A 13,176-nucleotide genomic window follows, 5' to 3' on the forward strand; every position below is an offset into this window, starting at 1 on the left:
TCTCTTGTAACTCTAAAAAAGCCTCTTTTGTGTCCTGAACTACCTGGTGGTGACGAACCTTATCTGTCAAAAGTGCTCCCCTCACTAATCTCCATAAGGAGAATGTCGTAGGGGGCAAGGACTCAGATCCCTCTTTTCGTAAAAGTCTATGAAGATCACGGCGAACCTCCTCCCAATCTGGAATATTTAAACTTCCCCCAGTAATGAACCATGGACTGGCTCGTTCGATGGATTTTAGAAAGCCTTCTAGGGTTTTAGACTTGACTGCAGTCCCATGTTCTTTAAGTAACTTTTTTAGTTGATACTGTAATGATTCTAGCTTCCCAGAACTATTCCCCATAGTTTCTTAACCCCGTCCACTTACCTCGCTTTCACGATCTCGGTGGGACCTCCAATTGTCACGTCTGCTGCGCGGCCTGTGTCCGAGAACGTGCGGAGGGTGTCGGGTATTGAAAACACAGAGACTCGTTCAATGATATAAAGAGAACTTTAAACAGGCTCCAAAAAGGTTCAAGAAAAACTTCCTAAGAAAGGCTCCCACCAGAGAAGCTTCTGCTCTCTCCTCTACCCTGGCTGGTTCTGCTCTGACACCAGAGGTGGATGTGTGTGGGTTTTTTGAAGGTGCGGTTAGTCTCTGGACAAGGTCGAGGTCAGGGCGGTTTCCGTGGGAAGGCCTTTTCCAGGAACTTATTGTATCATTTTTAGTACACATGTTTTTACTAAACATTGTCTTACAGCTGCCTACTCCCAGGCAGAAGGGGAAGTGGCCAGGAACTTATTGTATCGTTTTTAGTAAACATGTTTTTACTAAACATTGTCTTACAGCTGCCTACTCCCAGGCAGAAGGGGAAGTGGGTCTCTGCTCAAGGTCTGGTGTTCCCACAATCCTCCTGTTGCTGCCTCCCCAACACTGGGATTACAGCTCACACCACCACAGCTGGCTTTTTATTTCAGTACTAGGGATTGATTAAGGTCCACATGTCTGCACAGAAAGCACTTTACAAACTGAGACATCTCCCCAGCCCAGCATTCCTTTTGTTTTAAATTTAAATATGAATGCACATATAAGAGTGCACGCGCCACTGCATGTGTGTGGAAATCAGAGGGCAATCCGTGGGCATTGGTGTGCTCGCTCTCTGTCTCTCTCTCTCTCTCTCTCTGTCTCTGTCTCTCTGTCTCTGTCTCTGTCTCTCTCTCTCTCTGCCATGTGAGTCCCAGGGATTGATGACCAGGCATGGTGGCAAGTGTCTTTACCCACTGAACCATCTCTAGTCCCCTGTCAGTTTTTAAAGTTATGACAGAGATGTGACTGATGGTCTTCAGGCAGACAGATACAGGATACTTAAAGGTTGTGACAATATTTTGTCTAAAACAACCCACTGCTTTTAGTCATTACAGATGTGTCACAGAAACAAGCACTTCAAGTTTGAAAGGGAAAACTCTGACCATGACATGAAGTTACCTCAGAAGTTTGCTATTCACATCTACAACAACAAACATGATTACGCCAGATTTTACAGACCAGGGCATGTTTTCATGAGCCGTGACTGTGCATCACCCAAAATAAACAACAGGACAGCTCTCCCCTGTGTCTCCCTTCCCTCCCTACCTGCTCCCAGATTTCCTGCCTTCACAGATTTCCTGGGGCTGTCTGGTGCCCAGTGAAGCTGTGGATGATTTACCCATCACTTCCTTGCAACTCTGGGTAACTTTTACACAGTGACACTGAATAGCATTCACTCTGAAATCTCTCTTCTGTCATTCCTTAACCTAATAAGTGAACTATTAAAAGAAAGTATAGCAGAGAAATCACAAACTTGTAAATTATGAATGGTAGGAAGGGGGGATTCACCAGTTACTCTGTTACTCCAGTCTGACAAACCCTCCCTCAAGCACCCAGACTGGGGAGCATGTGAGAAGAGGCTAGGCAAGTGAAAACAGAAAATGCAATTACATTTTATTGCAAGAAATTTGGAAAACATATTTTTAACAAAGTTAGCTATTCAAAAGTGTTGCCTTAGGCTGCCTTTTAATAGCTCCTTTTCACAAGTATGAAGTTTAATGGAGGTGGCAGCATTTACAAGCAACACCAAAATGGTATCTTAATTACTAGCCGCATTTTCTGAGGCAACAAGAGATTAAATGGGAAGAGAAATTAGTTTTACAAATGGCTTCATATATCTTTATGTTATACCCCCTCCATCAAGCCACAGATGGTTATCTTGAATTTCCTAATATTACAGGCAATTTTCTTTTCCTTGGGCACACCCAAATCCATCACCACTCTCAATTACATTTTCTTTTGGAATCATTGATAATAGATAAAGCTGTTTTTCATAATGATTTAAAACTTACTGACCACATGACATGGCCTTTTCCTTGTTGGGTTCTATACGGAAAGGAAACTTAAGACTTTCTCAAACTGCTGGCTCTGTAAGAATGCAATGTACTCATAGCATGGCTCTGTGCAGGCCTTGGCTTGATAAAGTTAACTAGTCCCTGGTCTCCTGCTGAGGTCAAAGGTAAGAGCCAGATCTGGGGGAGAAGGGCTGTTACTGTTGTTGTCATGCGATGTGCGTGCGATGTCATTCATGTCTTCGTTAAGAGAGACACTAGGAGTCTGTGCAATTACATACCTCTTTAAAAGCTAATAGCTTTTACTTTCATGTGGCCAAAAACACCCTATCAGAATAACAATCCTGCTGGATGGTGTTGGTACACACCTTTACATTTTGTCTTCTTTTGCAGGCCCCAATCCACACCATGCATCAGACTGACCTCAGGCTGGCCAAGTCCACAGACTTTCTTGTCGCAGAGGACAGACTTCAGGGGAAAAGCAGCGCCAGCCAGGAGGGAAATGCTGCAGAAGTGAGCACAGAGTGGAGCCTGCTCCAGGTGTTCTTGTCCTGCATGGCTGCAGGAACCCAACTGAACTCTATGCTGCCCTCTTGTGGAGGAGTAAGAAGTTTCAGTTCTGCCAACTATTAAACATGTCATTTTTATTAGTTCTCTGAGAATCCTGTACCTGCTTTGACCACTGTAACCCTGCTCCCCCAACTCCTTGCAGATCCACTCAACTTTTTGCTAGGAAAAAAAAAACAACAAAAACCCTTCAGGATCAATTTTTGCTGCCCAAATAGTCTTGGATCTATGGCCTTCCTCTGGAGTATGGTTGACTCTGGCAAGCTATCAACTGACAACAGCTCCTTAGCTAAGGTTCTCCATGCTGGAATTTGGTTGGGCTTGGCTTGTACAGGCCTTGAGCACACTGTCACCACTGCTTTGAGTTCATATGTGCAGCTGCCTTGTTGTGTTCAGAAAACACAGTGTCTTACAGTCGTACATACAGGGTGTGGTGGTCTGAAAAACAGTGGCCCCAACAGACTCGTATATGTGAATGGTTAGTCACCAGGGAGTAGCACTATTTAAAAGGATTAGAAAGATTAAGAGGTGTGGCCTTGTAGCAGGAAGTGTGTCACTGGGAGTGGCATTGAGGATTCAAAAGCCCATGCCAAGCCCACTTTTTTCTGTGCCCACGTATCAGGATGTAGCTCTGAGCTACTGCTCCAGCATCTGCCTGAGCACTGCCATGATACATGCGAGATGATAATGGACTAAGCTTCTGAAAATATAAGCAAGTCACCAATTAACTGGTTTCTCCATAATAGCTGTGGCCTGCAGCAATGCCTATGGAGCAGTTCCTCAATGACCATTGTGGGAGGGCCCAGGCCACTGTAGGCAGGGTCACCCCTTAGCAGGGGAGCCGGGAAGGTACAAGAAAGGTGGCTGGATGTGGGTGTGAGAGCAAGCCAGTAAGCATCCTTCCTCCATGGTCCTTGCTACAGTTCCTACCCTGACTTCCCTCAATGATGGACTATATCCAAATGCTTCCAGTTATGATGTCATCACAGCAACAAGAAGCAAACTAGAGATAACAGAAGCTTCTATAGTAGATTTCCATGACGTTTTCAAAGGTCTTTGGTGTCATTATCCCTCTCCATAGTCCCTTCTCTGTCCTGTCCTCTATTTCCTAACCCCAATTTAACCCTTGCTATTGCAATATCTCCCTTTAACTTTATTGGACTGTATATACTATTACAGAGATACCTACTCATCCCATGTTCATGCTGTCCTATTCACAACAGTCAGGAAACGGAAACAGCCTAGATGTCCATCAACTGATGAATTCCAAACAAAGCAGGCAACACTCCCACTATCATGGAGGAAAACCTGTTAGAACACAAACAAAAGGGGAGGGAGATATTTTTCTGTAGCTGTGACAAAATACCTGACAGAACGATTTAAAATAAGGACTGAAACCCAAACAACAAAACAAAACAAAATTACTTTAAATAATAATGGCCTTAACTGGCTAATCAAAAGATACAGGCGAGCAGAATGGACTATGAAACAAAGTCCATCTTTCTTTTGTCTACAAGAAACTCGCCCTAGGTTTAAAGAGAGGTGCCAACTTAAAATGAAAGGATGGAAAAAGTTATTCCCAGCAGATGAGACCAGGAACCAAGCAAGTATTTATTTCTGTCTTAATATCTGACTTCAAACTAATCAAAAGAAATAAAAACAGCACTTCATTCTAATCAAGGTAACAACTAACCAATAAGACATTATAATGCTAAATATATATGCACCAAACTCAAGTGCATCTAATTTCATCAAAAGCATGCAAGTAGAATTCAAAACGGATTGACACATGATTTCTTTTCTTTTTTTTTTTTTTTTTGCTGTTTTTGTTTTTTTGTTTTTCGAGACAGGGTTTCTCTGTATTGTTTTGGAGGCTGTCTTGGAACTTGCTCTGTAGACCAGGCTGGCCTTGAGCTCAGAGATCCGCTTGCCTCTGCCTCACTAGTGCTGGGATTAAAGGTGTGCGCCACCAACAACCGGCGACATGTGATTTCAATACACCACTTTCTCCAATAGACAGGTCATCAGGACAATAACAACAAAAATAGAATTAAAAGACAGCATGTATCAAATGAGCTTGACAGGTATGTCTACAGAACATTGCACCCAAACACCAAAGAATATATATATACCTTACCCAGTGGCTCTAAATTATACTAGCCTGGAATACATAATGAATCTGGACAAGTTCAGAAATTGTTAAATAATCCCATGTATCCTACCTGACCATAATGCTTAAAATCAACAGCTAACAAATCTCTATTAAGTACACAACTCATGGAGAATAAACAGGAGTGATGAAGAAATCAATTAGAGGCGGTGGCAGCACACGCCTTTAATCCCAGCACTAGGAAGGCAGAGGCAGAGGTAGAGGCAGACGAATCTCCGTAAATTCAAGGCCAGCCTGGTCTACATAGTGAGTTCCAGGTCAGCCAGAACTGTACAGAGAAATCCTATCTCAAAAAGACAAAAACAAAAACAAAAACCAAAAAGGGGGGGTTAAATTTTAATTCCTGGAACTAAATAAAAACTTCTGGTACATACTAAAAGCAGGGTTTTTTTTTTTGGTTTTTTTTTCCGAGACAGGGTTTCTCTGTGGCTTTGGAGGCTGTCCTGGAACTCCCTTGGTAGTCCAGGCTGGTCTCGAACTTACAGAGATCCGCCTGCCTCTGCCTCCCGAGTGCTGGGATTAAAGGCGTGCACCACCAACGCCCGGCTACTAAAAGCAGCTTATAGAGAAATCTACAGCTTTAAGTGCCTACACTAAAAAACTCAGAAATACAAATAGATGATTTAATGATGCAAATCAGGAATGGGGGGGGGGAGAACAAATCAAACTCAAGTCCACTAGATAGCAAGAAATAATAATTAAAAAACAGAGCAGAAATTAATGAACTAGAAACAAAGTAACTGGGGAGTGGTGGTGCATGCCTTTAATCCCAGCACTTGAGAGTCACAGGCAGGATCTCTGTGAGTTCGAGGTCAGCCCAGTCTACAAGAGATAGTTCCAGGACAGCATCCAATGCCACAGAGAAACCCTGTCTCGAAACCCCCCCCCCAAAAGGAATTCATCTAAAGATTGATTCTTTGAGAAGACAAAATTGGCAGACCCTTGGCCCATCAACCGAGAAAAAAAAAAGGACCCAAATTAACAGAATCAAGAATGAACAAAGAAACATTATATCAGAAACCAAAATATTTAGAATATTATCAGGTAATGCTTTAAAACGCTGTTCTCTGTTAAGTTGGGAAATCTAAAAGTGAATGAATTTCTAGATTCATCCAAACCACAGAAGTTAAACTAAGAAGAGATCAACAGCCTAAACAGATCCATACGAAAGTAGGAGATTGAGGCAATCACAAAAACTCTTCTGACTAAAAGGATGGATTCACAGTGGAATTCTACAAAAAAAAAAATCATACAAATACACTTAAAACCAAAAATCACATGTTTATCTCAAGAGATGCAGGAAAAGCCTGTTGAAAAACTCCAACATGTTTTCATGATAAAGGTCCTAGAGAGAGTGTAGGGCTGGGGGGAGCATAACTCAACATAATAAACTCTGTGACAACACCACAGCCAACATCATCCTAAGTGGAGAAGAGCTCAAAGCAACCCCATTAAAATCAGATATAGACAGTGCTGTCCCCATTCCTTAAATGTGCAGCTTTAAGCACTAGCTGGGGCAGTAAGGGAAGAGGACATCAAAGTGATAAAAATAAAAAGAAGTCAAATTATCATTATTTGTTGGTAACATAATAGTATATATAAATGATCCCAATATTTCATCAGAAAACCTCCAGAAACAATCAATAATTTCAACAAATTGGTAGGATACAAATATAACTTATAAAGGCAGGGCCAGGCATTGGCGGCACGCCTTTAATCCCAGCACTCAGGAGGCAGAGGCAGGTGGATCTCTGTGAGTTCGAGGTCAGCCTGGTCTACAGAGCAAGTTCCAGGACAGCCTCCAAAACAATACAGAGAAACCCTGTCTCAAAAAACAAAACAAACAAACAAACAAACAAAAAGGCAGGGGGTGGTACACGCCTTTAATCCCTGCATTGGGGAGGTAGAGGCAGGCAGATTTCTAAGTTCTAAGCCAGACTGGGCTACAGAGTGAATTCCAGGACTGTCAGGGCTACACAGTGAAACCCTGTCTCTGAAAAAAACAAAAACAAAATCAACTTACAAAAGTCAGTATGCTTTCTATACATCAACAACAAACATACTGAGAAAAAGATCATGGACACAGAAAGAAAATAAAATATCTTTGAATAAACATCTTTGAAATATCACTATAATAAAAACTATAAATCTCTGGAGAGATTGAGGACGATGCTAGAAAATGGAAGACATCCCATGCTCATGGAGCAGTAGAATTAAGCTGTGAAAATGACCATTCTACAAAAGCAATTTACATACTCATTTTGCAATCCCAATAAAAAAACACCCACAACAGTCTTCACATTTCAGAAATTCCCAAAATCATTATAAAAACACAAAGATCTGAGACAGCTTAAAAGATTACCATTCCAAACTTCAGGATACATCACAGAGCCTTATGGCCTTGGCACAGAAACAGACAGGAGAGCAAGGGGACAAGACTCAAGAGCCAAACATGAGTACACCTAGGTACAGCTATCTGATAGCTGACAAGCATGTCAAATACACACAATGGTGAAAAGACAGCAGCTGCAACAAATGTTGCTGAAGACGTGGTGTCCACATACTGAAGGATGAAATAGACCTTGAAGCTACAGGCTCGTTCTTCAGACAGCATAATGGGTAGAGCCATGCTATGAGTACATTGCACTCTTACAGAGCTAGGAGTTTGAACAAGTCTTAAGTTTGTAGCTTCAGGGGGCATGCCTATGCTATGATAGGTTGATGGAGGAAGAGAATGTGGGAGAGTCTGGTTTACTGATGATCTACAGGTTTTGCAGGTACCACATACAAGTGGAGAGCTGCAGCATTACAACCACTGGTACAACCCCGAAAGATGCTGGTGAAGGAAAATCTTCACAGGAGGCAGAACTTTGGGCTGTACATGTGGCTGTATGTTTTGCTTAGAAGGAGACATGGCCAGATCTGTGATTCTTTACTGATTGATACTCTATAGGTAGCCAATGACTGGCTGGCTGGTCAGGGATTTGGAAATAGTATGATTGAAAAAATTGGTGAGAAAAACATCTGGGGAAGCAGCATGTGGACAGATCTCTTTGGATGGGCAAAGGATGTGAAGATACCTGTATCCTGTGTAAATGATTTTCAAAAGGTGACTTCAACAAGGATGACCCACTCTCTGGACAGCCTTCCCTGTCATTGCCCAGTGGGCCACAAACCAAGTGGCCATGGTAGCAGTGAAGATTATGGATGAGCTTCACAACATGGACTTCCACTCACCCAGGCTGATTTGGCTACAACTGTTGCTGAGTGCCAGATCTGCAACAGTGTGGCACTATTCTCCAGGGTGACCACCCAGTGAACGGGTGGCAGGTTGACTACATTGGATGACTTCCTCCATGGAAAGGACAATACTTTGTCCTTACTGGAGTAGATATTCATTCTGGTTATGGGTTTGCCTTTCTGCATGTAATGCTTCAGCCAAAACTACCATCCATGAAATTATAGAATATCTTACCCACCATCATGGTATTTCATATAGCACTGCTTTTGATCAGGGAACTCACTTCGCGGCCAGGGAAATTTAACAATGGGCCCATGCTCATGAAATCCACTGGCCTTACCATGTTTCCCACCACCATGAAGCAGCTGGCCTTATAGAACAATAGAATGGCCTCTTGAAGACACAATTACAATGCCAAGGGGGCCAGTAGCCTGGAGGGTTAGGACAGGGTTCTCCAGGAGGTAGTATATGCGTTGAGTCAGCATCCAATATATGGTATGGTTTCTCTCATAGACAGGATCCACATGTCCAAGAATCAGGGGATGGAAAAGGGAATGATTTCACTCACTATCATCCCTAGTGACCCACTAGGAAAGTTTTTGCTTTCTGTTCTTGAGACCTTAAGCTCTGCTGGCCTAGATAATTTGGTTCCAGAGGTGGAAGCGTTTCTGTCAGGAGACACATGAAACATTCCACTGAACTGGAGGTTCAGACTTCCTCCTGGTCATTTTGGGGTTCTAGTGCCCTTTAACCAACAAGTTAAGAAAGGAATAACACCATTATGAGGGGTGATATATCCATATTACCATGGGAAAATTGGATTGCCTCTCCACAATGGAGGTAAGAAGGATTATGTCTGGAGTGAAGGAGACCCTTTAGGGCATCTCTTGGTACTACCTAGTTCTGTGATTAATGTCAAAGGGAAATGGCAACAGTCTAATTCAGGCAGGATGACAAAAGGTACAGACCCTTCAGGAATGAAGACATGGGCCACCCCTGAAGGAAAAGAGCCAAGACCTATTGAGGTGTTTGTGGGGGTGGAGGAAATACAGAATGGGTAGTAGAGGAAGGTAGCTATAAATGCCAGCTGAGGTCATGTGACCAGTTACAGACATGAGGATTATAACTGACATGAGTGCTTCTGTCATATTTGTTAATAATGTGTTTGTGTGGATATTTGCGTTCTCTTTCCTTAGTTTCCTTACCATGTAATATAATATCAATTGACATAGTATCAGTGCTGATCATACTAAGTTTTGAGATACTAAGAAGAGTCCCTCAAAGGACACTGCCACCTATTCTAAAATATACAATGCATTTGTGGTTGATGTAGATAGTTATATTGTGTTAGGCACAATTATGACCTGGTTATTTTCTTTTGGAAATTAAGCATGGCAGAAGGAGATGTGACTGTGTGTCTAGCTGACAAGGGGTGGACTTGTTATGGCTATTCTTGGTTATCAACAATACTACACCTGGAATTAACTAAAAACCCAAGTCACCTGGCACACCTGTGAGGACTTTTAGCTAGCTGGATCATTTAGTTAACGGCTCCTTGCCTGTGTGCTCTGGCTCTCATTTGAATGGCATCGGAGCCTATTTCTTTGGGATTCTGACATATATTGAAGACCATCTGAGACATCCATCCAGCCTCATGGTCTGAACAGCTACTTGGGAACTTTCCACTGGGAGACAGCCATTGTTGAACTAGCCAGACCACAGCAAGTAAGCCACTCTGTTAGTTCTCTTCCTCTAGAAAATCCCAACTAAGGCAGTAACCAACTGCTGTCTAGTTGGATGAAAGGCCTATGTAACAGGAGGGAACTCATGCCTGTTACTGGAAACACAGCCAACTACTTATAACTAGTGAAGCCATGGATATTGGAGAGCCTACAACCTCCACGTTACTAAACCAGAATAATACCAGATCACATTCTAAATATTTGTTCTTATAGTCACATGGAAGTGTACATCTCACTCTCATCACAGGAGATTGTTTTCACAGCAGCAGGAAAGCCACGAGTGGTGAAAATTTGGAGAACACTGGTCATGGGTGCCCAGCCCCAGCTGATAAGTTTACAACACAATTCTTGCACTTAATACTCAGGAAACATGATAGAAGGGGAGGTGGAAAGCCTTAAGATCCAGAGGACCAGAGAGTTGACCATGAGTTTGTTCCCTCTCCTAGATCTCAGTAAAATGGCTGCCTGAACAAGACTGGAACAACTCCAGTGATTTTTTTTTTTTTTCTGAGACAGGGTTTCTTGTATTGTTTTGGAGGCTGTTGTGGAACTCATTTTGTAGACTAGGCTGGCCTCGAACTCACAGAGATCCTCCTGCCTCTGCCTCCCGAGTGCTGGGATTAAAGGCGTGTGCCACCAACGCCAGGCTTGCCCTTAGATCTTATTCTACGGGTGAGGGTTGAGATTTCCCCATAACTTTAGCAAGTCAAACATCACTGGAAGCCGGGCGTTGGTGGCACACACCTTTAATCCCAGCACTCGGGAGGCAGGGGCAGGCGGATCTCTGTGAGTTCGAGGCCAGCCTGGTCTACAAAATGAGTTCCAGAACAACCTCCAAAACAATACAGAGAAACCCTGTCTCGAAACAAACAAACAAACAAAAGATCTAAGGGAAATTAACAACTGTACTCCATACAGAAGCACGGGGAGGGTTGGTCTTCCCTAGGGATGAGTCTCCTGACTGGCTATCAAAATACTGCATGGTCAGCCCCAGAAACTTACACATGCAAGCATTGTATTTATATGTTCATTTATATGCATAATAATCATGGTTTAAGAGAGTAAAGCCCTGGCTTTGAGGGGGGGAGAGTGTGGTCAGACACAGGAGGGGTAGAATAGGGCAGGGAGAAATGTTATTATATTTTAACTAAGAGTCGTATGAAATCCTCAAAGAATACACAAAAATATTATTTAATAAAAAATTTATGTGTGCGCTTATATGTGCACCTTCATGCACATGACCTCAGAGGACAGATCCCAGGAGCTGGAGTTACAGGCTGCTGGTTGTGAGCCACCTCATGTGGGTGCTGGGTCTTCTGGATGAGAAGCACTCTTAACATCTCTCCAGTCCCCTTTATGGCTTTATATTTTAGTTTACTGTTGCCAATCACTGGGGGGGTTTTATATGGTTCCCATTTTAAAAGCATCTATCGCCATGTGGTATGTTTACACAGGTGCTTCATCTGATTCTGTTGTTGAAGACTGAGCTCACTTTACTGCTGGCACATGTTAGGCAAGCACTCGATAGACTGAGCTACCTTAGTCCTTCCCTCTCTTACTCTATAAAGAAAATCTGCTTTGACGGTTATTGCCTATTTTTGGTTGTGTGTATTGGGTTGCTGAAAAATTGGTTTTTTGGGGGTGCGGTTTTGAGACAGGGTTTCTCTGTGGTTTTGGAGGTTGTCCTGGAACTAGCTCTTGTAGACCTGGCTGGTCTCGAACTCACAGAGACCCACCAACCTCTGCCTCCTGAGTGCTGGGACTAAAGGCATGCGCCACCACAGCCCAGCTTACTGCAAAATTCTTTACCTAAGTCTTTTAAAGTCAAAGAGCCAGGACTCTGGGTCAGGTCTTCTACTCCAAATTCCAATCCAGTTTCCCAAGTTATGAATCTCAGCAAGTGGAGGTAGGAAAAAGGAAAGGCTATGTCCAAGTGCAGTTCTCAAGTGACCAAAATCATTTGACCAGAGTCGTGTTACATCAACTAGTGCACAATGCTGTATGTGTTTGGGAATCTTCCAGTTAGCCTCAGGAAAATCTAACTTTCATTTTTACTCTGCCCTGGAAGTACGTAACTATGAAACCAATGCCTAAGGCTGGTAGAATTCGTTTAACCCAACTGGGTCTCTGTCTTGTAAAAGTTGCATTTGTTGAGGAACACATGTTTGGGCGGGGCTAAGCTACTAAAAACACTGGCTACTCTAGCAGTACCCAGGTCTGGTTCCCAGCACCCACATGGCATTTCACAACTGTCTGCAACTCCAGTTCCACGTGACCCAGTGCCCTCTCATGGCCTCAATGGGCCACGGTCGCACATAGAGCAGACACATATGCAGACAAAAAGCCATACGCATTTTTTAAAGTTTTTTTTCTTAACTTAGCACAACAAGGGGCGAACACATCAGGGTTAAAACACTGGTCTGGGTTTCTCCAACACCCTCCTGCTAAATCTGAGGCGCTAAAACCTGACGTCGTCGGCTTCCACACCTGTATGAAGTCTCTAAGGTGCACTATGGAAGCCAGGTGTCTGTCTGTCTGTCTGTCTGTCTGTTAAAAAGGAAGGTGGATTTCCTCCCGGAGCAGCGAGGGAACGCAATACCAGTCACAGCACAACGCCGTCTAGGGCTCCGACTACAGAACTCACTCGAAGGCGCCCGCTGCAAATGAGGCCGGCAAGGGAAGACGTCGGGGAGCAACGCAATCAGCCCCGGTGCTCGCCGAGCGTCCGCAGGCGCCATCCAAACCTCACGTGCGCGCCAACGGGCCGCGCAGCCGCAGTGGCGGACTTGCGCGCCGAGGGCGGGGCGTGGACTGGGCGGAGCTAGCCCCCAGGCGCGCTGACGCATTGGCCCGCGGCGGAAGGGTGCGGACGCGCATGCGCCGCTGGGGCTCGGACCATGGGGAGGCCGGGCTGCGCATGCGCTTTAAGAGGCCCGGCGGTGGCGGTGGCGGTGGCGGCGGCGGCAGCTGTGAGGGGGTTCCCGGAAGATGGTGCTGATTAAGGAATTGTGAGTGGGTCGGTGGGCTGAAGTGAGGTTCCGGGATGCGGGCTGGGGGACGGTCGGTTGGCTCAGTGTGGGGGGCACTCCCGGGACGCTGCG

General features: G+C 44.1%; 1 protein-coding gene and 1 long non-coding RNA gene across 5 annotated transcripts in view; one reads left to right on the forward strand and one right to left on the reverse strand.

Annotated features, from left to right (window-relative positions):
• Window positions 1-375: 375 nt before the first annotated feature.
• LOC106021849 lies at window positions 376-12,850 on the reverse strand. Of its 2 annotated transcripts, XR_005871050.1 has the most exons (4): window positions 12,720-12,850; window positions 4,112-4,230; window positions 2,724-2,860; window positions 376-416 (listed from the first exon to the last, which is right to left on the reverse strand). It is a non-coding gene; the product is annotated as an uncharacterized LOC106021849 (long non-coding RNA). The 2 variants fall into 2 exon arrangements; XR_001196996.3 differs by lacking the exon at window positions 376-416 and having other exon boundaries at window positions 864-2,860.
• A 113-nt stretch (window positions 12,851-12,963) lies between these two features.
• Pitpnb (phosphatidylinositol transfer protein beta) overlaps window positions 12,964-13,176 on the forward strand; it is a 44,432-nt gene continuing 44,219 nt past the window's right edge. For 2 of the 3 annotated variants that reach the window (XM_005078906.4, XM_005078907.4), the window contains exon 1: window positions 12,964-13,083. In XM_005078906.4, the coding sequence (XP_005078963.1) occupies window positions 13,064-13,083 (20 nt within the window). In that variant the 5' untranslated portion in view covers window positions 12,964-13,063. The remainder of the gene's footprint in view (window positions 13,084-13,176) is intronic. The other variant, XM_040731114.1, reaches the window with a different exon arrangement.

Source organism: Mesocricetus auratus, unplaced genomic scaffold, assembly GCF_017639785.1.
Source record: "Mesocricetus auratus isolate SY011 unplaced genomic scaffold, BCM_Maur_2.0 Super-Scaffold_100025, whole genome shotgun sequence".
In the NCBI taxonomy this organism is placed as follows: Eukaryota; Metazoa; Chordata; class Mammalia; order Rodentia; family Cricetidae; genus Mesocricetus; species Mesocricetus auratus.